The sequence below is a fragment of the Dryobates pubescens genome, chromosome 22 (assembly GCF_014839835.1).
Source record: "Dryobates pubescens isolate bDryPub1 chromosome 22, bDryPub1.pri, whole genome shotgun sequence".
NCBI lineage: Eukaryota > Metazoa > Chordata > Aves > Piciformes > Picidae > Dryobates > Dryobates pubescens.
In genome coordinates, this window is record NC_071633.1 from 10,706,867 (window position 1) to 10,732,950 (window position 26,084).

Genomic DNA, 26,084 nt, shown 5'->3' on the forward strand with positions numbered 1-26,084 from the left:
TAAAATGCTATATAGTATCTAGATGGGCAAGATGGGTTTTAAAATCATGAAAATAGCCTGTTTGCCTACATTGCTTGCAGATACTTACAGGTAGCTATTTTCATCCCTAAAGCTTCATGATTTTGTTTTAATTGCTGGGGAAAAACAAACAGTGCTGTTTGGGGTCTCTTCCTGTTGAACTGAGTCTTAAGATTTTTTTTTCTAGCTTCTCTCTCCCACTGAAGAGCTGAGTGTGGCAGTATGGTCATCTGTCACAGTGACTGCGTAGCTGAATAGAAATAGTTAAGGCTATGGAAAGATGTCTGTGTTGAGGGCTGAGCTTCTGCCTGCTTTGTGTCTTTAAAGAGAGATTTTAATGTCAATTCATCATAAACAAATGAGTATTGTGTGTGAAATAATAGCTAAGATCCTTCATCAAGCACTTTTTTGTATACAAGTGGAATAGTTTAATTAACTAAGATAAGTTTAATATTGTTCCTGTTTGTTCTCCAAGACGTGTTGAGATCTTTTGAGCTAATTCAATCATTCCCAAATATTTATGTTGTTCTACATTTCAATTTACAGAAGGAAATAAGATGCTTTGCTTTCACTGTGTCTTGGAAAGCTTTAGTTGTTTGGTTATGTGGCTCTTCAGTGTCTCTGTTCTTTCTTGCTATGCTCTTGTGTAGATTTTATGTCCTCCATCAGATCTTATGATGAATTTTAATTAAATTAATACTGGTCAAGTTCATTGAGGAACCTTGACTGGGAAGTGCCTAAAACACATAATGGCTTTTCTGTAAGATAGCCTGTTGTCACGTGCATTTGGGAGAACTGTTTGACTGGAGACATCTTGACAGATAATCCTAGATGAGAGGTGTATGGACTTGCACATTCCCATCGTAAGTACAATGGTTTATTCATGAAATCATGGAAACTGTTGAGGAAGTCTTCATTGATGTATTACTTTCTGTTGGTAATAGGAGCTTTGGGATATGATGTGGGGCTGGAGAATCCCTGGCATGTTTAAGGAACAGCTTTATGCATTTATAGATGAGTTTGATGAAAACTGAAACTGTCCAGGAGATACAATAGGTTGTTTCTCATTGGATTTTAACAGAGAATAACTTTGACCATTTCAAAAGCAATGAAGCCTGATGCTCCAGTGAGAAAGGAAAGTGGTAATTTATAGCTCCCATTAAGGAAACAAAGGCAAAGAGTGAGGGAAAGTTTCAGTGGAGACTTACTAATGTGTATAAACCACCCTTACAAGTAGAAATAGCTTGGTATTTGTCACAGACCAAAACAAAAGAGAAAAAGCAGTGAAACAGGGATGAGAGGGAGGGGTGGAAAAGAATGCTACCTGCTTTTGCTTGTCCCCTTGAGAGGTCAAAAAACCTTTAGGAAATTGTAATTTTAGTGAATAATGGATAAGCCACTTTTACCTGCCAAAGGACAGACAGATGTGAGAAATCCCTGGCTGGGAAAGGAGGTGGTGTGGAGCTGCGAGGTCGTGATGTGATGTGTGGGTTCGGGTACATCCTTCAGAGGGGACTTTACGTGTTGCAGTAAAACTTGGTAGAAACCGTAATCTTGTGGTTTTGCAGGAACCCGTGGAAGGCTGGAGCGCATGGTGCTCATGTGGGTCATGGCAGCATGCGGGGCCGTGGCAGGGTGCAGGCGTGTGAGATCATTGCACGGGCTTGTCTCCACTAGGAAGGGACCGTTTCACGGGCTGCTGCGGAACGGGGAGCGCACCGCTTCAAATGCACTTGCCGCTGGCACCCGCAGGCTGCGTGTGAGGTATCTGCTGCACCTTCCGGCATCATCGCCTCTCCGGGACACCTGTGTTTAGGGACACACACAGGTGTTTGAGGGCCGGTGCCGCGGGTGGGTGCGCTGGTGCGGTGCACGGCGGGGTTTCATGTGGGACGGAGCGGCTGGCGCGCAGCGGGTGCGTTCGTCGCCCTTGTGTGCCGCCGCTCTGCCCGGCACTGGGGAGGCCCGCCCAGCCCTCGCTCCGCCGCCCCGCGCCCGCTGTCAGTGCGAGGCGGGCTCCCGCCCGCAGACGCCTCCCCCCTTCCCTCCTTCTTTTCCTCCCTCCCTCCCGCCGCCTCCTCCCGCCCGGCGGCGGCAGCAGCAGCAGCCGCAGCGCAAACGATGGGGTCCGGCGGCTGCCGCGGCGCGGCGGGGGCTCGGGCGCTGCCGCTGCTGCTCCTGCTGCTGCCCGCGCCGGCCGGCCCCGCCGCGCTGCCCCTGCCCGGTGAGTGCCGCGCCGCCGGCTCGCCCTCAGCTCCGGACAGCGGCTTCCTCGCGGGGTACCTGCCAGTCGCGTCGTTCCCCTTGGGGCCCGGGCCGTCACTGTCTGGACGAGCACCTGGGACGGGCGGGAGGCGGAGGGAAGCCGCCGGCAAGCGGCTGTCGTTTCTGGGGCGAGGGGTGGCCGGTGAGGCGAGTGCAGCCTTTCCCGGAGAGGGATGGCGGGCGGGTAGCTGGCTGCTTGCGGGGCGATGCAGGCAGCACTGGTGGTTCTCAGCTCTGGGGTCTTGGCGATCCCGTCTGGGAGCAGGGCTGGCCCGGGGTGGGGCTCCCGGTTAACGTCTCACCTTTGCCGAGTGAGGGGGCGGGGGGGTGTAAATTCTGCGTGTCCTGCGGCTTTATCTGTCCTTGGTCGCCCAGTAACTCTAGCTGCAGCCTCCTCCGCGCCCGTCCATGCCAAGTTGAAGGCTGGGATGTTTGCTCACAGGCTTCCTCCTCCAGGGTCCCTTCAGCTTGAGCGGCTGTCACGACACGAGGAAATCTCGATCCCTGCGCCTAGTGATTTCTTTTCCTCTTTTCCATGCTTCTGTATGCATTAACGCTGGAGTTTTGCTGCTGTTCTTCCCTGCGTGCCGCAGACCACAGAGGATAGTGTAAAAATAAACCATTAGAGCGGCCGTTGTGCCTTTGGTGTGGGATGTAGCTGACGTCCCTGTGCCGTTGCTGTGTGAGAAGACCCCCTCCCTGCTGTATGTTTGCTGGGGCCCACCTTGTCGAGGCAAGTGTGTTCCCCTGGCCCAGGCTGGGAAGGGGAGACCTTGCTGTGCAGGGGGTACACATGCTGCTAATGCTTTTTTCTGCCCACTTTCTTTTCCTACTCATCCTTTCTCTTTTCATGGTTCTCCATCTACCTGAATTCCACCAGCTGGAGGCCTCCCAGCAATTTCTAGCAACCCTCCTTGTGTGACTCGCTCACTGAGTTCCCTGCTTCCCCTTATTTATAAAGGACTGATTTTTCTTCTCTGAGAGGAAGATGGATTTTGCTGCAGTCTCTGGCTGTTTTCCACCCTCACCTCACTTTCTGGAAGGGGTATCTGAGCACTCCATGGCTGTTATCTGTCCTGTATACACCTGAGAGCCAGGAGAGCACTGCTGTAGCACTGGCTGTTTGCCTTGTTTCTTGCTGCCAAATGTCATTAGGAGTTAAAACTGTGTGAATACTTTCTAAAGTTGGCAACTGCTGCAGTACCTAGAGGCATATTTTGTGATTGGGGGGATGGGGCGGGGGGGGGGAGGGGGGAATATAAAGAGATGAATGCTATAATTGTAAATGGCAGAGGTGCTGGCTGAAACTCCCCATTAGAAAGTGATCCCAACTGTTAAAAGTTACTGAATATTTAAGTGGTTGTTTTCTGCTGATACTCCTGCAATTCATCCTGTTATTTTAGGAGTCACTTTCTGTACCTTTGTGAGGTGCTGTTTCTGCAGTTCTTCCCTTTAGCCAGTTGCTGTTTCCATGTTTGAATATTCTTCTGCTGTATGAAAAACTTCTGCTCATGTCTTCTGCTGCCCATAACTTTTCCTCCTCTTCTTCTGTCTACATCTCCTCATCTCCAGGACTTCCTCCTGCTGGTTTTTCCCTTTCTTCTAATTTCCTCTGCTCTGAAGTTTCCACCTGGATATTTTGCTTCAGTATGGTGTGCTTTGTGATGGCTGGCCAGGTGATTGGGTGGTGCTGCTCAACAGATATTATTGTTGTATTTTTAAAGTTGGCATTATTTATAAATGATAACGTCTGTTTAATGGTAAGTCAGTCTTTTAACTTGTTTGGTTTGACTTTGAAAGTACGTTTCTGTGAACTCCCCTTGTCAGTTTAAAAATCATTTGGCTTCCTGAGGTTGATGTCACAGATGTGATGAGCTCTTTCAATAACTGATTTTTGTTAACCAGAAAGATCAACAGTCTCTAATGAATCTCTGTAAAACCAACATCTAAATCTCATGGGAAATCTAGCCCAGAACAGGTTATATTTGATCTACAAAAGCTTAACACAAGCTTATCTGAATTGCATGTAAAAATTGCATCTTTGTGCAGGTAAAGCATTATGCAAAGTTAAGTTCAGATACAGAATCTGCATGTTTCTGTCTCCTAACTTACACATATCAAATGTGTGTAGCACGAACAGGCACTCATCCTTATGTCATCTGATCAGTGATGTGTACTGGAGATGTGCCCTGTTCTTCACCTTCTGACATCCTTTCTGAGTCTTGCCTTTTCACAGATGTGGATGAATGTGCCCTGGGGCTTGATGACTGCCACCCAGATGCTATCTGTCAAAACACCCCGAAGCTGTACAAATGCATGTGCAAAGTGGGTTACACTGGTGAAGGGAAGAAGTGTGAAGGTAAAGTGATGGCAGCACTATGCTCTGCCTGTATCAGCATGAGGTATTTCTAAGAAGACAGAGCCATTAAAAATAATGACTGAGAATATGGAGGATGATTTTAAATGAAAATAGTAATTGTTTCTTCACCTGTTTTACTTTGTGTTTACAAATCAAAGGCAAGGAGATTGCATGGATTTTCATCTCGTAATATCACTCCATCTAATAATAGTTTGTTGTTTAACCAACAGCCTGAAAAACTGTAAGGTAAAGCTACACGGGGATCTGAGAGCATTTTGTCACTCTTTAAAAACCTTCAGCAAGTCATGTGTTAAGTATGGTCTGTTTGTAAGACAGTGATGATTTTGGACAGCAGTTGCTGCTCACATTTACACAGTGGCATCTCTAACTGTCTATAATGCTCAAGCAAGCATCCATCATAGTGACTTCTGCTTTATTCCTTAGACATTGATGAATGTGATAATGACTTCAATGGCGGTTGTGTCCACGAGTGTTTCAACATTCCAGGAAATTACCGCTGCACTTGCTACGATGGCTTTATGTTGGCCCATGATGGCCACAACTGTTTGGGTGAGAAATGTGTTCATGAATGTTATGAGTGGTGATGCTAACAAACTTTTGACTGTGTCCCTGGGAAGTGCATGGTGATATGTTAGGCTGAATCAGCTCAGCTAGAGAAGAACGTTACATACATGACTAAGGAATTGCCATTGCTGATGTACCCTGTCAGTGCAGCTATTTTCCTTTCTGTAAATGAGGGTGGCTGTGCTACATTTCTGCTAAGTGCTTTGGTTTGAAATGTGCCAAGTGCCATCTATTGTTAGACTAATTGAGTTTATGTAAAAGAACATGTGCTATCCTTATCTTTTCTGTTTCAAAGTCAGTTTAGAATCAGTTCACAGGTGTGTTTCCAGACTTAGAAATCTTCTCCCTCAGATAACATTTGGGCTTCTCGCTGTTACTGTGTCAGAGTACTTCCTGACATGCAGCTGTAAGGAAAGGACATGGAGGAGTGTGCAATAGCTGTGTATGACAGAGGCCATTGACGTACAGAAGGAATAAGTGAAATATTTGGAGTTTCCCTGGGTGGTTCTGAAGCAAAGTACACTACTCTGGAAACTTATTCAATCCTGGCAACACTCCCTTGACCCTATATGCACACACTCCACTGTTTCTCTTATTTAAGACCTTCATAGTTTCCTTCTTTTTGTGTGCTAGCAGGTGAAATCTTTAAAAGTGGGTAACAAGACCTTGTGGTTAGGCTGTGGTGGTATTTTCCGGCACGCAGTGCAGCAGTCTACAGAAATGCATGAGCTGCCTGCCTGTTGGCAGCGTGGTATATGCTTGCCAGTGTTATTTCCCTGGGATAGAGCCTCGTGTTGATGAAGCTCTCCTGCTGAAGTAATTTTGTTCTAAATATTTCACTGAAGTAGAGAGGGAAGCAAAATATCTGCTGTTATTTGTGTAAACACACAGTGAAGTTCAGTTGAGGTTACCATGAAGGGCCGAATATGAGCGAACAGATTGCTTCTTACAATGCCACCAGAAGGTATGTTCTCTTTGTATCCAGTAGCACCTCTAGAGCGTACTTCAGCTGCCTTGTTTGTCATCAGCAAGACCTAGACGTAACCTAGACCAAAATCTACCACCTGCTGTTTTGCCAGGAAGCTGCTCAGTATTGCATGGCAAGCTTCTTAAAATAAAAAAAAAAGTCACTGGCATTCAGCAAAGTTTTTACCACTGACCTGCAAATTTTGAGATGTGATGTAAACGTTAAATAAATGTTTTGGCATGTAGCAAATTGGATCACATCTTCTCTTAATCCATTTATTTACTTTGTTCATGCCAGGGTTGCCCTCCCCTCACCCTTAGTTCTGAAGATCTCGGCTGTGTGCCTGGGTTTAAGCCAAATAGACAATTACTTGTTGGAAAGAGAGGATTTTTTTGAAAGCTTTCCAAGGTCTGTAAGACAGAAACATCTGCTGGAGTTCAAATCTGTAGTACTAAAGACTCATGGTGGCTGTTTATTCATGATTGTTTGCACATTCACATCACTGCAGAACTCTGAAATACTCAGCTTCTCTGTGATGGAGATATGTCAGCCACTCTTTTTGCTACAGCAGGTCACATTCTTTTGCATCCAATTGGCTTATTCATTGCCTTCAGTAGAAATTAAATCTGTTGTAATACTACGTAATGCTCCTTATTAAAAGCCTTTCTCTTTCTCATTTTTTCAGAAGACAGCTGGTTTATGCCAGAAATGCTACAATGTTAAATTAAAAACATTGTGCTGTTAGCACAAGAACAATGAACAGAACAGGGAGCAAATGATGTTTCATATGAATTTACAAATGAGACCAGTGCTTTGCCTCAGCAACGCTTTGTCCTGTTTTTTAAGGGACTCAGCAATTTTGCTTCCTGTCCAAAATAGCATTTCTGAGAATTAGCGTAGGAAAATTATTTGCTGGTAGTGTTTACAAAAACCTACACTTATTAAGAGGCAAAATCCAAAGAACTGGAGGTTGGGATAAGCATCCATTTTTTCAGAAGCTTAGGTGATGTTCTTCTACTCTTTGTTTCTCTTGGTTATCTTGCAAGCAGAGCCTTTCTATATTCTCTGGTATTGTTGAAGCTCTGAGTATTGCAAAATCAACATTAAAACTATTTCCAGAACTTCTGCTCATGTCCTTGACTGCATTCAGGCAGCACAGCAGCAGCCTTGATGGTGATGACCTAGAATTAAGGGAGAAGGATAGTAAGTCAAACTAAGCATCAGAACAGATGTGATGTGTGAATTCTAGCAAGAGTGAAGGTAAGGAGCAGGGAATAGGTTTTTAAGCTGAATTTATCCTGAGATTTTTTTAATTCTCCCCTTCCACTTTTGCTTCAAAATGGAGAGCTTTCTGGAAAAACACCTTTATAGCTTGGAAGGGCTTGGAGCCAAAGTTGTGTCCTGCTGAGCCAGGCAAAAGCGTATGTGGATGCTCAGCCTAGATGTAAGTGTGCTAGGCTGCTGAGCAGTAGCACTGTCCAGCTGCACTGAGAGGCACATAGGTGGAATGTAAAGCCCTGCTTCTGCCTCCACCAGGCTGCTCTGCCTTGGTTGTTAACCAGTAACTCTGGTTAGTTGGCCAGTGTTTCTTGGGAACCCTATGACTGGGCAAGCTGTGAGCAAGGAAGAGCAGCAGCAGACATAAGCTTTCCCAAGGGCAGCAGCACAACAGCAGCAATAGCACACTAGCCTGGGGTGTCTAAGCTGCCTGGCTGGTTATATGCTTAGTGTCTGTGCTGCACACTGAGCTGATCTGCCAGTATGAGTGTGTTTGTGTTAGTACAAAGCTGATCTTTCTCTTTCTCTCTCTTTCAGATACAGATGAATGCATGTTCAACAATGGTGGTTGCCAGCATGTTTGTGTCAACACTGTAGGCAGCTATGAATGTCGTTGTAAGGAAGGGTTCTTTCTCAGTGATAACCAGCATACATGTATCCACCGCTCAGAAGGTACTGGCTGCTTCCCTCCAGACACCACACAGGAGTTTTTGACAGACGCTGACTGCAAAATCTTTAAAGCAGCTTCAAAAGTGTTTTTAGGTTGAGTTTTTCAAAGCTGTGAAGTGTCTTGAAGTCTTTACTTCTTTTAAAAGGAACAGTGTGTCAGAATCTAAGTGACTTTGAAGACTCTTCACATCCCTTCTGCTCCTTTCATCCCACCTGTATGTCTGCACTGTTGTGCTTGTTAAAGGCTGTGCTGCTGTGCTTCTGGTGTACTTTATATTCTGTTGTACTGCTAAGATGTGTCCTGATCCAGGGAAGGGCAACAAATTGAAGGACAGTGAGTTCGTACCATTTCTATTGCCTGTAGTTGCAGGACTATACCTGGATTACCTTCAGGTACCTTTTAGATTCCCTGTACAGTGCTTAGGTTTCAGCTAAAAGATGTATTGTTTGTCAGCCCCGAAGGTATTCAAATCGTATTCTTTGTTTTGAGTAAAACCTTTATGAAGCGACCTTTGGGAGATCAGAGAGCCTTGACTATCTAATTAGACATGGAATTGAACAAAATTATTTTGGATGCCCTTAGGGACTACTTTAAAGTGGTTGCTCAGATCAGGGAGTTGTCCATTGAACTGTACAGTGAATATCTTCTAAGAGGTATTTAAAGCTGCAAAGCTTTCTTTAATCTATGGCTTATCGTTGGCATGACTATAAGAGGAATATGAACATGAATAAACAAATCTCACTTTAAAAACCCCCATAGTGAAGAGATAAAATTTATAGACATATATAGCTATCCACAGCTGAGTGCACTGAGGTGGCTGTCGTCTGATGTAGCTGAATCGATCTTTTGTTTGAATTAAGAATTAGTATTCTCAGTTTCTCTGGTACTGGGCTTGGTCTTGCTGGGATCCGCTGATGTGTGGTGATTTCTCAGGCCATTGCGTAACTTGCAACTGCAGGAGATGAGCCAGGAGCAAGGACAAGCAGGGGGGCTGCAGTGGTAGAGCAACCCTTATGTTGCTTTGGTAGTAGTGATGTGTGTTTGTGTGTGTGCATGGGTGATGCATCTGAAGATGAAAATCAGTTGCTTGAACTCCTTTGTCTTGTCTAATGCCAAGGGAGGAAAGACATCCAACTCTTCTTACTTGCTGTTGCTCAAGTACATTCTACAATCCTGAACTAACAGCAGCATTTCCTGTCATTAGCATTTGTTCCCTAAACTGTACTTTTGGAATTCTGCCTCTCTTATTTTAAAGATGCTGTTAATTTCTTTCAACTTTTTGGCCAAAAGAGCCTTTTTCCCATAATACCGAATTTCCACTTAATTTAGTTGGTGGGTTGTTTTTTGTTGTTGTTGCTGTTTGGGGGTGGGTTGGTTTTTTGTTGTTGTTGGTGGTGGTTGGTTGTTTTCTTGTTGTGGTGTGTTGTTTTTCCTTTCTCTTTTTTTCCTAGTTTGTTTTTCTGTTTGGTTGGGGTTTAGGTTTTGTGTGTTTTGGTTTGTTTTTTTCCTCTTTGTAAAAGAAAAGCAGGAGGAAAAACAGATGCATTTTCCTGAAAACTACTAAATACAATATATTTTCATGGAAACAAGTCTTAAGAAAAACACCCTTACTGTTGTTGCCTGAAACATTGGTTTTCTTCTTACTGAAATTCAGAAGTGTTTGTTTTCTTTCTTTAATAGCCATTTCTCAGGCTACTGTGTTGTGGCTGTTTCCCTCCTGCCTTCTCCCATTACTGTGAAGAAGGGCTCCATAAGATTCCCACTTCCTTTTTATATTTTTGCCTTTTTTTTTTTTCCCCTCCTTGGGGGGGAAGATCTGTTGCAAGCCGAGTCTCATTGCTTCATCTTGCACCTCACTTTCTTCTCTGCTCTTCTGCTCATCACTACCTACCCTATTCTCTGCCTTATGTATGCATCTTTCATTATATATATACACCTAATTAATTCTGAGACCTCACAGCATTGGTCAAACAGTAGGGCCCACCTGCTGCCACCTGTTTATTTTTGCTTCTTATCTGTACTATAAGGGAGTGTGTCCTTCCCTGTCTCCTAGCCCAGTTGAGTGCATACATTAGTGCTTGAGGGACCTTGCTGTATGCAGAAAAAAAGTGAACTGGAGTTCAGATAGGAGAAATGGAGTGGCTTAGGACTGTTGTATTCATCATGATGACCAGTGTAATGGGAGCCTAAGACATCTGCCCACCCAAGTCTCTGCAATTATCCTCTGGGTTCTCTCTCACCTACTGTGACATGCTACTCAAGTCAGGTAGCTATCTGAGGAGAGTTTGATAATTAAAATTGGTTTCATCTGGTATGATGGTGTTGGTCTGAAGCACAGGAATGCTCTTAGGAGCTTTAAACCATTTGTCTGAAGTTAGTGAACTTTGCTGAAGTACCTGCTTGAAGTTTCCCTTTTGGTAGCTCAATAGAGACAAAAAGAATAATTTTGCTAACAGAAACTAAGCTGCTAATTCTCTTAATGCTTGCCAAGGCCCCTGAGCTAACAGACCAAATCGTGCTGCATGCTTAAGAACAACAGTGTCACAAAAACACAAGAGTTAATGAGACTAATTTGTGGCCTCATAGGTTGTCTCCTTCTTGAGTGGCAGCACAATAATGGATGACAGCTTTCATGTGGGCTACTTGGGCTGTGTCTGTGTGCTGTGGGGTTTGAAATCTCATTGTCTTGTGAGACTTCTACAGAGTCCTCACTGTGGGAAAGGAATCAAAAAGCCAGTAGAGCAGAATAATCTAGGCTCTGCAATATCCATTCTTTTGTTGCTTAAAGCTGTCTTAATAGAGAAAGGGTAGTGTAGCTTGTGCTTCAGATGACAAGAACAGTCGTGTGCAGAGGAAGGACCTAATTAAGTGTAGTGGAATAATGGTGATGAACTGACCTCTGCTTCCCAATAGAATGGTTTTGTTTCATTTAGTAATAAGACTGCAAGAAAGAGCTGTGCAAGTATATAAAAAAATATGTAGGGTGTGGAACTGTTCACACAATCCCTTTTTAGCAGCATGATCACCCTTTTTATTCTCTCTCTGATTGGGCATCTGCTCAACTCAGTAGAGTTCGCTGAGGGTAGAGTGGGATAAACCCTTCTAGCCAAAGTGTGCTCCACTTATTCCTCTCAAACCAAGTGTTGTCACCAAGAAGAAAGAGCCTTTTGGTGTGACTTGTCATATAAAAGATGCACCAAGGCAGAGATTTTGATGACAGAGGTGTACTCTCTGTATACCTGAGGAAAGCATTCACTTGTCTTAATTTTGTATCATTACAGGAGACTTCAGCAAAAATCTGTGGTGCAATGCTAGTAGAAAAGCTATTCTTTTAATTTGGTTTAATGATCCAATTTAATAACTCATCCAACTGCTGTTTATGGGGTTTGTTTGGTTGGATGGTTTTATTGCTGATGCCCCTGCACTTGTCCTGTTTTGCAGAAGGCATGAGCTGCATGAATAAAGATCATGGTTGTGCCCACATCTGCAGAGAAACACCCAAAGGAGGAGTTGCCTGTGAATGCCGACCAGGATTTGAACTGTCCAAGAACCAGAGGAGCTGCATTTGTATGCAACATTCTGCATATACTTATGGTTTCCCAAAGTGAACAAATAGTGTTCTGTTTGCAGTGATATGGGATTTGGTATGTTACAGGCAAACTGGGATGACATGCCTAAATTCTATGCATTTGCATTAAACTAGGATCAATGGCTTTGCTGGACGCTATTCCACAGGTTGCTGCAGTATCTGTAGTTTGAGAGTTGTGCCATCATGCATAGCAAGGGGAAGTTCAGCACCACAAGAGAGCTCTGCAGGGCTTTACAGAGGAAGGAAAGGGGCATGTGAGGAATGCACGCTGGACAGTCAAATGGAGACAAAATGGCACACTGCCTTCTAAAGGTGCTGGAAGTACTTGTGAGATGTAATATATATTTTCTTCTTAGTAACATGTAATCATGGAAATGGTGGCTGTCAACATACATGTGATGATGCTGATAATGGGCCTATTTGTGGATGTCACCCCAAGTACATCATGCATGTGGATGGGAAAACCTGCCTGGGTCAGTATACAGTGGAGGGAAGTAGTTTTCTGTTGATGACTAATTCTAGACTGGTGTGGCATTGCTGTGTGTGTATGGTTAATGCTCTTCATAATAGTATGGCTAGAAAATGCAAGGAATCCAAAACTAAGAAACCTGCTAGTGCATGAGTGAGTTGGCTGGGTCCAGGCAACTTATGCTTCCCTGTATAAGTAGCTACCTAATACCTCTGCAGCCTGTAATTTTCAATGATCCATCTGAAGCAATAGGCCTGTCACTCACCAAAGAAGATTCCCTTCGCCCCCTAGGATATTTTATGTTCACTTTCTTGTGTAGCGTGAGCCAGAGGGTGTAACCAACCAGTACATCTGTTAAAACTAGAACTCTGAATTTAATTAAAGTACAGTTTTTGCAAGGCAGTTATCCAGTAAAGAAAGCACTTAAAATTTATAAACTCTTCCAGTCTCTGGAAGAGTTTGTTTGTTGACTGAAATCAAATGCTCAGACATAACTGGCTGGTGCTTGCATTAGTCCGTGATAGATGATAACAGTGTGCTCTTAACAGAAATGCTCATGACGGTTCAATCAGTTCTTTCATCTTTACACCCATAGCACATCTTCTGTTTTGTTAAGAGTACTGAAGAAACATGAGTTGTAAGGAAGCATCAAAAGCCAAGTGCTCTCATGGTTTCAGCTGAAAAGTAGTAATGATTTTCATTATTAATTTCTTTTTTTAACAAGATATTTTCTGTCTAGTCCGTTCTGACTGTCTCTGGTAATTCAGCATGTGATGCAGCTGTTTGCATGTGTGAGGCAACTTTATTCATTTGCCCTTTTTTTTTTTTTTTTTTTCTTTTTCCATGTTCCTTACAGAGAGGGAAGAGGCTGCTGTTGAAATTTCTGAGGGAAACACTACAGCAGGAGCTGATGTGGACAAGAGGGTGAAGCGACGGTTGCTTATGGGTAAAAGTGCTTATCCAAAATAATTTTGCTGTTTGCTGAAAACTTTTAGATTGGAGATTAATTTATTTTTTTTTAAATTGTAACCATCATAACTCTGCACTGAATTCTTCCTGAGATGCTCCACTCCCTTTTAAAGAAACAATATCATTCCATCATGCATAAGAAACTATGTACATTGCTTGTGATGGTCAGTAGGGGGTGTCAGGAATTTGCCCTTGGAGCAACGTGTGTTACCATGGTTCTAATTCATCACAAGAATGCAGTGCAACCCCCGCTGTGGTACAGTTTTAACCAAGTGGTCATGGAGGAAGCTGTGTTCTACCTGCTTTTCTTCAGTTGAAAGCACATTTCTGCATGGAGGAGAGTTGGGCCTGGTGGTGGATTGCATCTGGAATGACATGTTAGGATACAAGGCCATTTTATTCTTCCTAGGGGTGTTCACATCTGGCCCAGAATACCAGATTCTGAGTCTCTGTCACTACTGGGAAGGCACTGACATGAGAAATGATCACGTGGTCTCAGGGCAGGTGGATCAGTGTATTGCTACCTCTCAAAAGCTCCTTCTCTTGGCAGTTGGGGTGATTTATTCTGCTTATTGGCATTTGCCACAGAGGTGGCATGGAGCACGGTGGCTGAGGAATAAACTACCAGAGTAGCAAAGCTCTGAAATCCAGAATCCATATTTAGACATCTAAATAAATAGCCTCACTTAAGAAAAAAAATCCATGGAAAGAGGAAAAAAGAAAAGGTACTCTGTCTTCATGTGGAGGATGGACACAGCCTCCCACATGGGCTGAGAGCCTGAGAAAGAATAAACCAGTTAAGGTGTCAAAACTTCAGAATAAGTAACTTATGCTTGATGCTGCAGAAAACTAAGAGACAGAGCTAGAAAGAGAGGATTTAAAAAACCCCAAAAGATACAGAAAATGGTCTCTGCAGCATTCTGTGTCAGTATGTGCTGGATAAAATTGCATTTGTCCAGTCAGTAAAAAGGTTGTTAGACTGAATGATGTGATTTGACTATGAGAGGACAAATGCCAAACAGTGAGTTACTTCTGTGTAGCTGGATGTAAAGAACTGTATTTTAGAGGCCTTCACTAGAAGGGCTTGGTGAGATTAGACATAGTTTGCATAGGGGGAAATTAGAGATACATTAGCTTGAGATGGCATCTGGGTTACATGCTTGAAGGAATGCTCAGTGTGGGTATAATGACTGGGAGCACAGGTATTATGTGAAGGTGTATTGGCAAGATTTAAGAAAACAGGTGTAGTAAGTGCTGAGTGTAGCCAGACATCTGAATGTTGTTGGGAAGTGTCAGAGGATCAGCCAGGACTGTGTGGCCATAAGGAGATAGATTGACAGGAACAGATCCATCATCATGGAGTGGGGATTTGTGTTTAAGGATGAGACTATCCAGAGGCAAAATCTTAGTAGAGTCTCCACAAAAACCTGGACATGTATGAGGCAGGGATTTTGACAACTCATGTGTTTAGTAATCTCTTATGTATGCTGGAGTAAATGTAGTTGAACAGTAGTGTGCTTGGAATCAGGTCTTGTGCCACACAATGTTTCCATTGCCATTATAATATCCGTGAGCAAACTTCAGCTTTATCCTGTTGGCTAGAAACATGTGCAGTGAACAACGGTGGCTGTGATCGAACGTGTAAAGATACATCTACTGGAGTTCACTGCAGCTGTCCTGTTGGATTCACGCTCCAGTTTGATGGGAAGACATGTAAAGGTGAGTTTTATACTTGTGGACACCTGCGTACCAATGTCTTGCTGTAAGGTATCAATCTCCATGTGAAAGTAATCCAGTGTCCTAAGGAAAGCCAGTATGTGCAATCTGGCCTAAGAAGGGACTGCAGGCCGGGGGCCATGCACTGCTTCCATTACATCAGGTGTATGGTGTGCAGAGAATCTTTGCTGCTCTGTCTTCCCCCTCACCACTTCCACCCTTCCTGACAAGGTGGCCTTGTTCTTCTCAGATGAGGTTTGGTAGGAGATAATACAGGTCTGTGGTAAAGTAGAGGTCAGTACTAGGAAATGTAGGCACGTAGGTTCTTACAGGCACACAGTCCAACAGTCTGCTATTTTACCCGCAGCCAGCCTGGATGTTAGAGCAGTTTGTAGGCAAATATCATTGTGTAAACAGGGATGTGTGAGTAGAATTACTTATACCAGTCCAAGTAGCTCTAACGAGATTACTGGACAGGAGCAAAGGGACCTTTAGGCTATGTTTTAGAATACATTTTCCAGTAATTAGATGCTAAGACTGTTCTGCAAGGCAAAAATGATGGAATCCCCATGCCTGAGTCAATTAATACTCGATAAAGAGCTCATTCGAGTATTGATATGGAAAAGACAGGTTAGGTCAGGAAGTCTTCTCTGAGATTTCTGCAGAGCTTAAGAAAAGGAAATGGAAATAATGATAAAAAAGCTAAAATGTTAGAAAGCATTTAAGTCAAAATGTTTCCAGACAGAACTTAGGAAAGTGGCCTTTTGTGAATACATGTAACTGATGGCAATATGTTAAATGGAAGCAAAAAACAGCCGTGGGGCTGACCAGGCCAGATCATTCCTAAGAGCTGGACTGATCTTCCTTAATTTGTAGTAGTCTGTCTAGATTTTATTTCCAGGCTTGTCTAACCAATTGGATGTGACTGTTTTCTGGATCTGGCAGAGGAAGTGTGTTGAATGTACTGTGTTTATTTGTTGAAGCACTTTTTTGTTACAGATATTGATGAATGCCAGTCCAATAATGGAGGCTGTGATCATTTCTGTAAAAACACTGTTGGCAGTTTTGATTGCAGCTGCAGAAAAGGATTTAAATTATTAACAGATGAGAAATCATGTCAAGGTATGTACACTGGAGAGGCAATAAAGTCGAACAAATCAGTGTGACTTGGACATCTACTACAATGATGAAGTGATAATGGACTCCAGAATAATTTCCATGCTTCAGCTTTGGGGCTTTTTTGTGTTTTGTTCTGTTTTGTTTTCTTTCTGAAACAGCTGTGGAGTTAATACATTTGGCTTGATACTATTGCAGGAGGTATGCTTAATGGCACCGTGAACTGCTATCTGGAAGCTACAGACATAGCATCATATAAAAAAGCCCTTTATGAGGATAGTGCTTCCTCCACACCCCCTTCTATTAATGATCTTAGAATAATTTACAGGCATCATTTGCAGTGGAATTGCCTTTTTTTTTTGTAAATGGGACATTCAGATGCCATGAGTTCGTTATTCAGAGATAAAAAATTATAATGTGGTCTATGAAACTAGGGGCCTGCAGACAGGCCAGGATCACTGTTCTCTAAAACCTCATGGAGTGTGTGATTTTTGGGATGACATAGATTTCTCCTGTGAGATTTACAAAGCATATTAGCTTCTCTCTGTAATGATTTGTATGTAGAGTTAGCAATCCCGATTAAGCTGTTTAAATACATAAAAATGTAAAGATCAAAATGGTCTGTGGTCTTGGGAACGCTACAGCATGAAACAATGTAAAGCTATTTCCTAGTCATCCAGCTGACGTTAATGATGAATTTGAGAAAGCCAAACTCACCAACAGAAAATCATTTTCACCTGGGTTGTTGGTGTGTTTTTTTTTTAATCAGACAAAGGACAACTATTGATGTGGAGCAAGCTTGCTATAAATATACATGATTTCCTAAAAGAGTTTGTGGGGCTATTTTTAAATGGAATCTGTTGATGGATATATTTTAAAGACTTGCATCTCCATTTTGACCCTTGTTGTTTCAAAAGTGGTATCTTGAAGCATGCCAAAACCCAAGAAAAGAGAACACTCTAATGTGTCAGTGATGTTGATGTGAGCATTTTTATCTTGCAATGTGCTTATGTGGCACGCATAATCATAGACTTGTAAAACGGTTTGGGTTGGCAGGGACGTTAGAGATCATTTAGTTCCTACCCCATGCCATAGGCAGGGATGCCTCCTAATAGACCAGGCTGTTAAAAACGTAGCAGCAGTTTTTGTGATTGCCAAGACAAAGCCTGTTTGGCAAATTTACTGTCTTTTCAAAGCTGTCATTTCAGTATGTTACATAATTTGCCTAGTTTGCATAAATGTGCACATCTGTGTCCAAAGTGGTTAGCTCATCAGTGCTCCCTTGTCAGGCTGAGCGATACTGATGTATCCCTTTACAACTTGCAGACATTGATGAATGCTCTTTTGAACGGACATGCGACCACACGTGCATCAATCATCCAGGCACCTTTGAGTGCACTTGTAACAAAGGATATGCTCTCTATGGCTTAACACATTGTGGAGGTGAGTTCTAAAAAGATGCTACAAGCTATGCTGATAGAGTGCGGTTGCCACAGGTCTGACGAGTGTCTGTGCAAGACACAAGCCTATGTATATGCAGTAGGCGTACAGAGGAAATTTTACTCTTTGCCATGATAAAGAGACATAGCAAAAGTAGAAACTAATCCTGCTCATTTTTGTCTTTGCTTAAACGATTTTCCTTTCCCACCCTGCATCAATAAAGCACCTCTGACTATGGGACCAAACTGATACTTTTTGCACCTGGATATGAAAGCCACAATTTGATAGAATTTCACACACAGAACTCATTGACTTCAATGAAAAGACAGCGGAATAGGACTTAAAGAATGGGAAACTCTGGATGAGTTAGAAAATTATGGGTTTGCAGGTTGCCCTTGTGCATGTGTCAGATCTTCATATGATGTAGGCTGGAATTTATCTGATGTAATACCATTGATTTTCATAGGCCAAGATTAAGAGTCTAAATATTTTATATCTTTCCTACAAGGAAAGTTCAAGGAAAGAGAGAATGGTGTTCACAGACCCTCAATATATGGCAAGTGTGAATATTTATGTGACAAACTCCCAGAAGGAACATGAGGAAAAACAAGTAACTGGATGCTAAGTGGAATTAAACCTGTTTTGTATAAGCTCTAGGCAAGACCATAGTGACTCCATCTGTTTAGTGAATTCTGAATAAGACCTATTTATTTCTGAGGCAGAATGAGCACACCTGAACTTAGAGATAACAATTCAGAGATCTCTCTGTAACCTCTGTGATCTTGTAACCTCTGGTTCTTGACTGCAGAGAAGATTACAGGGCTGCATCATCTCCATTATATCCTGTCTGGATGGGGATTAACACTGTGTGTTTGACTTGTTAAAACAAGTCTGTTCTCATTATTAATTCCTCTGCATTAATCCAAGTTCTTTTCCCTACTGATGAAGTAAAGGACCTGTAATTTTGCTGTTGGCAGCTAAGTGCCCTCTTTATATCATACTTCTGTGTAGGAAATATCTATCTTTGTGCCATATTAAGTCCTTAATTTACTGGCAATCGCAGGTTGTGCTGAAAGTGGTAGGGATTCTGCATATGCACCTTCTGACCTATAAAGAAGAGGTCATTAAGTGCTGGAGATAATAGGTTACCATTACCCGCAGCATCCTTACAAAAAGGTCAATGAAAATGAAAGATTTGGACCAATTTTATGGTGTCTTAAGCAGAAATAGCAATTTAAGATGTTCTCTTTTTTCTACATTATTCCTCTGCTGCTAGTTTCCTACCTGTGCTGTCTCACTTATGTCAGTAGCATATTTTTCCCCAGAAATCAGTTTTGTAATCTGTTTCACAGTATTCTCTAGCAAATTGTTACTGATCTAGAAGGGGGAAAGCAGTGACATGAATTTTGTTATTTCCATTAAGAAAAGTGTATGAAGAAAGAGCTACTCGCAGTTGCATGCTTTCTGGACTCACAAACCTGCTAGGTTTATGTGTAATTGCCATAAAGCTGCTGGAGACAAGTGAAGCAGTTGTTGGGGGGATTTGAGAAACAGAGACATAGAACTTTACATTTCCCTTTGTTGAAATTCATGAGATTCCTGTCATCCCATTTCTTCAGCCAGTCAAGATCCCTCTGAATAGTGGCACAACCATCTGGTGTATCAGCCACTCCTCCTAGTTTTGTATCATCTGCGAACTTGTCAAGGGTGAACTCTTGTCCCATCATCCAGGTTTAATGAAGAAGATAAATAGTATTGGCCCCAGTACTGACCCCTGGGATACACCACTGGTGAATGGTATATTGAGCATCAGCATGCAAGTTTGCACCCGAGGCAGCGTGTTGTGTTGTCAGTACTTTCTCCTCCTATTGGCATTTATTTAGCAGGGCAAGGCCCTGAAATTGGATAATTGGCCAAAAGGGACAATGGTGATACAATGGCATTAACAGCTCCTGCAGAGTCAAATAGCATTCCAAAGCAGTTGTATCTGTCTGAGAGCATTGGTCAGTATGAATCCTGTCCATGTTGTCTGTCTTTATTCCAAATTAGAAATATTAATTAATCGGGCACAGTGCAATGCAGTCTTGGTTTGGTCTCCTTTTCTTCAGTGAATTTAGTAACCGTATTCTAAGGCTGGATATTTTTTGTGTAGTTTGTGGATGTACCTAATATCTCCCCTCCCACAATATTTGATCTGTTTTGACATTTCTCAGAGGATTTCCATGAAAACAAAACTATTTCAAGGTGGGTGTCCACACAGCATTCGTAAAACCTTTTTCCAACGCTAGTAAGCAGTATTTGTGTACTCACATCCTAGTGGAGTTGAGGCACAGAAATTTAGCAGGAGTAACTTTCTAAAAGTATTCTTACCTTTCCTCTGTAGATATTAATGAATGCAGTGTCAACAATGGTGGTTGCCACCAGCTATGTGTGAACACACAGGGAGGCTATGAATGCCTGTGCCACTCCAACTACAAATTACACTGGAATAAAAAGGATTGTGTTGGTAAGGTGCCTGGTAAATGCATTTGTACTCCTGATGTGTCTGATGGCCACGTGGTTATAGTCAAATCTGAAAATCTTGATCTGGCAAGTTAAGTGACATGAGTTCTTGGTATTTCACTTTACTTTTTTAGTGAGGCATGATGGTACTGGTGTTGAAACTGCTAAAAACAAGCAACACCCCCCAAAAAAAAACCCAACCAAAAACAGGAGATACTTTGAGGGATTTTGATGCTTTCTTTCCTGTGCTTTTATCTGCCTCATTCTTCCATTTCCTTTTGTTTCTCTGCATGAGAAAGCTTGCTGATCATAGTTTTATCTGAAAGGAAATTACTTGTGTGGTGGGATCTTCCACTGATTTTATTTTGCTTTGATTTTTTTTGTCTAAACAGCCTATTAATTGCATGGGTACTCTCAGGTACCAGTTATAAAAGCAGCTGCATGTCAATATGTTAGTGGACTGTGCATGGATGTTTTACCTCTGTGAGTGTTTGTTTTATCCTATTTAGAGACAAAGGGTCCATTGCCTGATAATATGTCACCCAAGGCATTGCTGCACTGCATTAAGAGTGGTGGGAGTGATAGATGCTTCTTAAGCTGCTCTTCAGATGTCCAGGTGTTTTCTGGTAAGTTGAATGCCTCAAAAGCAAGCATATGATTCTGTAGAGAGTGTAAGAGTAGCAAACCTCCTAATTCTCATGGAAGCCCCCAGAAGTAGACAATTAACAGGGACCTTTCCTCTTTCACTATAGATAATAAAGGGCTATATCCCTGCCAGTGTCCCAAGAAAGCCCCCCTTACCCTGTCTTTTATAACTGCTCTACCCTCAGATTCCCTTCTCATGACAACTGTCTGTTTGAAGCTGGGGACGACAGGGCAGAATTCTCTGTGCTCCCTGGGCCATTCCTTAATTGGCCCTGAGAGCCAGTGCTGAATGGGGCAAAGGCATTCCAGCCCTGCGTGGGGTCTGAGATTTTGCCTGCACAGCCCCTCCACCCCACAGGACACAGCATGCAGACTCGGCTGCTGCTCATGGGAGAGGTGCTGCTTTTCTCCCTGAGTGCTTCAAATTACTTATGAAGAGACAAGCTCTAATGTAGAGTGTTTTATGAACAACGTTGTTGAAAAAGGTGAAGATAATGTTGCCACTCAAAAAATTAAAAAATGCATTTTATACTGCAGAAGCCTTCAGTCTGTCGTTCCTGACTGTCTGTATGGTTTGTTTGTTAGGAGCACAAGATGCCTACACTCTCACCTGTGGCAGGTCATCTCAGCTTAAGAAAAAGCAGCAAAATACAAACACATCCAGCTGGCTGGGTAATCACTAGATGTACTGTTGCGTGATTTGACTGATTTCTTTTAATAGATAACTGTGAAATAAGGGTGTTTCTGTTGACTTTCTTTCCATTTATGGTTACAGCAGGAAATTCACCTTGTACTGCTTCATCAGCATCTCTCAAACTAAAACTTACAAATAAGGAACAAGAATATCAGTAGTGAAATAAACTAATATGTCAGGAGTGTCATGCTTCCTTTGTGACACCCAACCTGGACAGTGTTGGCAGCATACAATGTGTTTAGTTTGAGCTGTTGGACACTAAAGTTTAGAAAACATTTAAAGCTAACCAGATGAGAAGAGCTATTTTATATAGATATAAACTACTTTCTGAACTGGCTTGCAGTATCTTCTTTGGCTTCAGCTAACCTTTATTTGATTTACCCAGTAGCAGTTCTGGACTTGACTTTGTTGTTCTTCTTTTCTTGGAATTTTTTTTTTCCAGTTGTGAACCAGCTTCACAGCAGGAGGAAGCTGGCACCTCTTTAGGTTTTCTGTGATGATCACTTTTTCACTTTATATCATCCTATTTTTTGATGTTGTCATTGTGATACGACATTAGGGTTATCTACATTTTCTATTACTCTTTTAAAAATAACATGTCATTGTTTCTTCCTGAAGATACTTCAGCCATCAAGATAAGTGTAACCTTTAAATTAAATGAAGGAAAATGTAGTCTGAAAAAGACTGAGATGTTTCAAGAAGGTCTGGAACAGGTGATACCAGGTATGAATATAAAAACGTAGATAAGTAGGTTAGAGCCATAGCTCAGTTGTTTTCCAGATATGAAGTACACCATATGCAAAGCACAGGGGACTGAAAACCTTTTGCTTTTCACTGACCTCATGAATCACACTTCTTTCCAGCCATGATTCTTGCAATGGTTGTTTCAGATCATAGGACATTCCTGTGACAACCTTAACAGTCTTTCTAGGAAATCCCTTCTTTGTTTGTACCACTGTTAATAAATTCTCAGTAAAGTCAACCATTCTCTTAAATTCTTTGGAATCTTTCTGTTCTTTCCTTTCTCACCTGCTCTGTACTGTCTGATGCCTCAGTGCAGAATCTCCTAGTCTTTTATGCTGACTCTATTGCCAATGGGTCTGCATTCTATACTTCAGCAGTCCCAGATGGGTCAGCTCTTCCATCTGTGCTAAGGCAGAAAGTATAGCCTAGGAATTCACAGTCAGCAGAAAATGAGGAGGAGTATGTGTGTGTGTGTATATATATATATTTTATTTTTTTTTAAAGAAGCTAGGGGAAGAAGTCACTAAACAATGTGATGAATCAGTGTGTCAGTTTGTTTGTCCTTAGGAAGAATAACTGAGAAACTATGCTGAGTGCTCACTGAAAAGTTGTATACTCCAGAAGTATAGCTTGTTCTGGGTGTTCTCTTTAACTAAATCTCATTTCCTCATTGAAACTTTGAATATTGTCTCCTAATGTCCTGCATGTGCAGCCACTAATTTAAACACCATTTTAAACTTGAGTAACCTGCCTGACGCAGGCAGTGTCATGGTTTTAAGATGCCTTGCATAGTGGAAAGGCAATATGCTGCTAGCAGAACCCAGGGGAAGTGGGCTGGACACTACAGCCAAGCTCTCATCCTAGTGGTGAATCATGCCTTGGACCCACTGCAGTGCCAGAATTGTGGCCTGATGCTGCATCTGTAAGTGCACTGGATTTGTGATTCTGTGTGAGAATGTGCCAGTTGAGAAACTGGTCAGACTGATTGTTTACTGCTATGTAGAGTTGATCATTTGCTCCTGTTCAACTCTTCATGACAACATATGCCCTGAGCACTAGTAAACGTGCAGTAACAAAGCTGGCCAAGCTTTTGCTTCCTTTAATTTTGTTCATGCAGAGACACATAATTCAGTAATGGAGAGCTTCCAATATGTAAACCTAACGTGCAGCACTGGCAAGAAAGTTCATGGAGCCCTCAGTAGACTGACAGCAACTAGAGAAATTTTTATCACTGCGGACTTTGAGCTTGAAACAAGCCGAAAGGAGGTGACAGGTTGGTTGGAAAATAATTCAAGGTGCGGTTTGAAGCTTCTTGCCGTTTGCTCCTTAATTTCTGTATTTTTCACTTCTCTCTGTATGATAATAAAAAGTATCTCCTGTTTTGAAAATGAATTGTACTGCTTCAAAAACAGTGAGGGATGGGACTAATTTCAAAGATCAAAGAACTGCCCATAGGTTAAAGTCGTGTGGTCCAGTTAGTTTTCTTCTAGCTTGATGCTGTTGTCCTTAAGAATTTCATAGAAGTTGCTTCCTCGGTGATTTGCATTGTTTGGTCTTTTGCTAATTGGATTGACTTATGTTCATGGTCACTTATAGCAGCTTTTATCCTTGATACTTTTCAGACACATGTGATGTGCGCTGTGCACGGAAGAAGACTGAGAAGAGGTTCCGTAAAACCATTCGAACCCTACGGAAAACAGTCAGCAGGGACCAGTTCCGCATCCGCGTCTCTGGTGCGGACCATGAAGTGGCTAGAAAGTCTCTCAAGCTATCAGATCCACAGCAATCTTGTGGTGTAGGACAGATGCATGTGGGTAGCAGATGTGGTAAGTAAATGTAAATAAGGAACAAACCACCAAATGTGTTTTACTTGGGTCTGGTGAACTTGGAGGCATCACAGGATGCTAGTCCAGTAGTGAGAATGGTTGTGTGTGAAGAAGTAGGGGTCACTGTGCTGCTAGGATGTGCTTCTCTATATATTTATTGTTGGCAATGGCTGTGTTACAGAGTAGAACAAGGGCTCAATACATTACAGGTTGTTACAGTTGATGCAAACAGTAAGCTCAAAGGCAGAAAGCATGGGAGTAACATCAGGTGCCAATGGCCTTGACATCACCAGTGTTGTTTTTAAGACTACGTTAAATATCCAACACATCGCTGTGTTCTGAACTTGTGTTTCATTTCGTCCTTGTTCCAAAGGAAAGGCTGAGCAGAATTTGATAGAGTCACATTCTCTTTGCTGACTAAGCCAAAGTCCCAGAGAACCTTCATGGCAGAGTTACAAATTCATGGAGAATAGGCCAATACTGAAAAAAAAATCTTAATTATCATGGCACTGGATAATGCAGCCTATAATAAATGCTTCCGAAGCACAAATGTTAAGGAGAGGGGTCAGATGTTATCTTAACAGAGGCCTAACAACCATGACAGCTAATTCAGGCTGCACAGAGTAGGCAGCATGTAGGTGGTTTTGTGAATCAGCAAAGCTTTAAAATGCTTGTCAGGTTGAATTAGCATGTCATCCAGCAGCAACTCATTTGGCCTGAGAGTAGATTTTTCCAATTTAGTTTTGCTAACTCTGGTGCATTGAATAGAAAAATTAATGTTGTTTAAAACATCTGTGTAAGCAGCAGACTAGGGGATTGCCCAAGCTATCTGTTGGAAAAAGCTGTAAGTTTTTATTGTTGTTTGGTTTTGTTTGTTTGTTTGCTTTTTAACACTAATAAGTCTGAAAAACTTTGGCAAGCTCACCAAGATGAGCTTACCTAGATGTTTTCAAGCTATTGTGTTGAATGCTGGAGGAAGGCTTTGAAAAACTGTTTCAGTTCATTGTACAGAGCACAGTACAGCTTTGTGACTCAGTCTGGAAAAAGTAGCAATCAAGCTACAACTACTGCAGGTGGAGGAGGCAACATGAGTTACAATAAGGAATTGGAACAAAGAAATTGGAATTTTTAGGTAGCTACAGCATTAGTCTAATTTTTCATTACAAGTGAGAAGCTTACATGGCATTTCTGTGCTAGTTTAGACAGAAAGGGAGCTTTTGGAGAAAGCTTAGGAGGATCTTTAGTATGGTGAGCACAAATAACTTGTCTATGATTAATGCAGAAACACTGTACCTGTAAAGACAAGCATTTTGAAGAACAACATGTAAGTGTTGCTGAATTGGTGCCACAGTTTGCTCTGGACACCTTGATCTTAAGTAATCTGATTTGATCAGAGGAACTATTAAGATTCCCTGTGAAATCACTAAATGAATCTACCTTTCGTTGGCTGAAATATTCAGACCATATCTCTGTGTACATTTGCTGTGACTGAACAGGAGATGGAACTGGCACCACAGCCTTTTACTTGCATGGATGCTATGAAGGGTCTCCCCTTTCCACTTGCATGCTCCCCACTTATTTATATTAAATATACAGTAACTTAGTATCTTTGAAACCTCTCTGCATCCTTTGTCAGATTGCTGGAAGTTGGACAGAAAGTCGACTAGTTGCTGAGGAGACATAAAAGTACACAGAGAGGCAGTGTTGTTACACACGCCTCATTTGCTCAGAAAAAGCTGATTGTCCTGCTGTGTAAGGTAAAGGGAGCCCTGGGCGGCTGCTGCTGCTGCTTTGACTGCCAGTCAGGAGGAGCTAAAAAGTAGACTGGGGAGAAGAGAATGGGGTGGGAAGAAGAGGAAGAAGCTAACTCAGGGATATGCATGGAGGAGTCTGGGGCTTTTGGTTTGTTTTGATCTCATTGTTTTGCAGAGCTACTGAGACCTTCTGGACAGGCTTGGGGCCCAGATTATCTAGATGTGCTAATGACTCTGGGGAGAAAGTGACTCCATAGCAGGAGAAACCAGATCAGAGGATAGATTCAGTGCAGGTGGTGGATGTGGTCTCTGGACAGGCAGAATATTTAATGTCAGAGGGATACTGCTCAATCTGACCAGAAGAGCAGGAAGCAATGAGGGAACAAAGTAAGCCTAGGGACTTACAAGTTATAGTTACAAGTGAGTGAAGTGCAGGTTTCAGTTAATTGTTTCCAAGTACCTGGAGTATGACTAGGTT

The 26,084-nt window shown here is 42.3% G+C and overlaps 1 protein-coding gene across 2 annotated transcripts in view; it reads left to right on the forward strand.

The window, feature by feature from the left end:
• The first annotated feature begins 2,114 nt into the window (after positions 1–2,114).
• SCUBE2 (signal peptide, CUB domain and EGF like domain containing 2) overlaps positions 2,115–26,084 on the forward strand; it is a 34,768-nt gene continuing 10,798 nt past the window's right edge. The window contains exons 1-16 of one of the 2 annotated variants that reach the window (XM_054171645.1): positions 2,115–2,242; positions 4,520–4,642; positions 5,087–5,212; positions 8,010–8,144; positions 11,584–11,709; positions 12,088–12,204; positions 13,057–13,146; positions 14,772–14,888; positions 15,885–16,007; positions 17,328–17,444; positions 19,825–19,947; positions 20,453–20,569; positions 21,174–21,260; positions 21,901–22,005; positions 23,144–23,299; positions 23,649–23,852. In XM_054171645.1, the coding sequence (XP_054027620.1) occupies positions 2,140–2,242; positions 4,520–4,642; positions 5,087–5,212; positions 8,010–8,144; positions 11,584–11,709; positions 12,088–12,204; positions 13,057–13,146; positions 14,772–14,888; positions 15,885–16,007; positions 17,328–17,444; positions 19,825–19,947; positions 20,453–20,569; positions 21,174–21,260; positions 21,901–22,005; positions 23,144–23,299; positions 23,649–23,852 (1,969 nt within the window). In that variant the 5' untranslated portion in view covers positions 2,115–2,139. The remainder of the gene's footprint in view (positions 2,243–4,519; positions 4,643–5,086; positions 5,213–8,009; positions 8,145–11,583; positions 11,710–12,087; positions 12,205–13,056; positions 13,147–14,771; positions 14,889–15,884; positions 16,008–17,327; positions 17,445–19,824; positions 19,948–20,452; positions 20,570–21,173; positions 21,261–21,900; positions 22,006–23,143; positions 23,300–23,648; positions 23,853–26,084) is intronic. The other variant, XM_054171646.1, reaches the window with a different exon arrangement.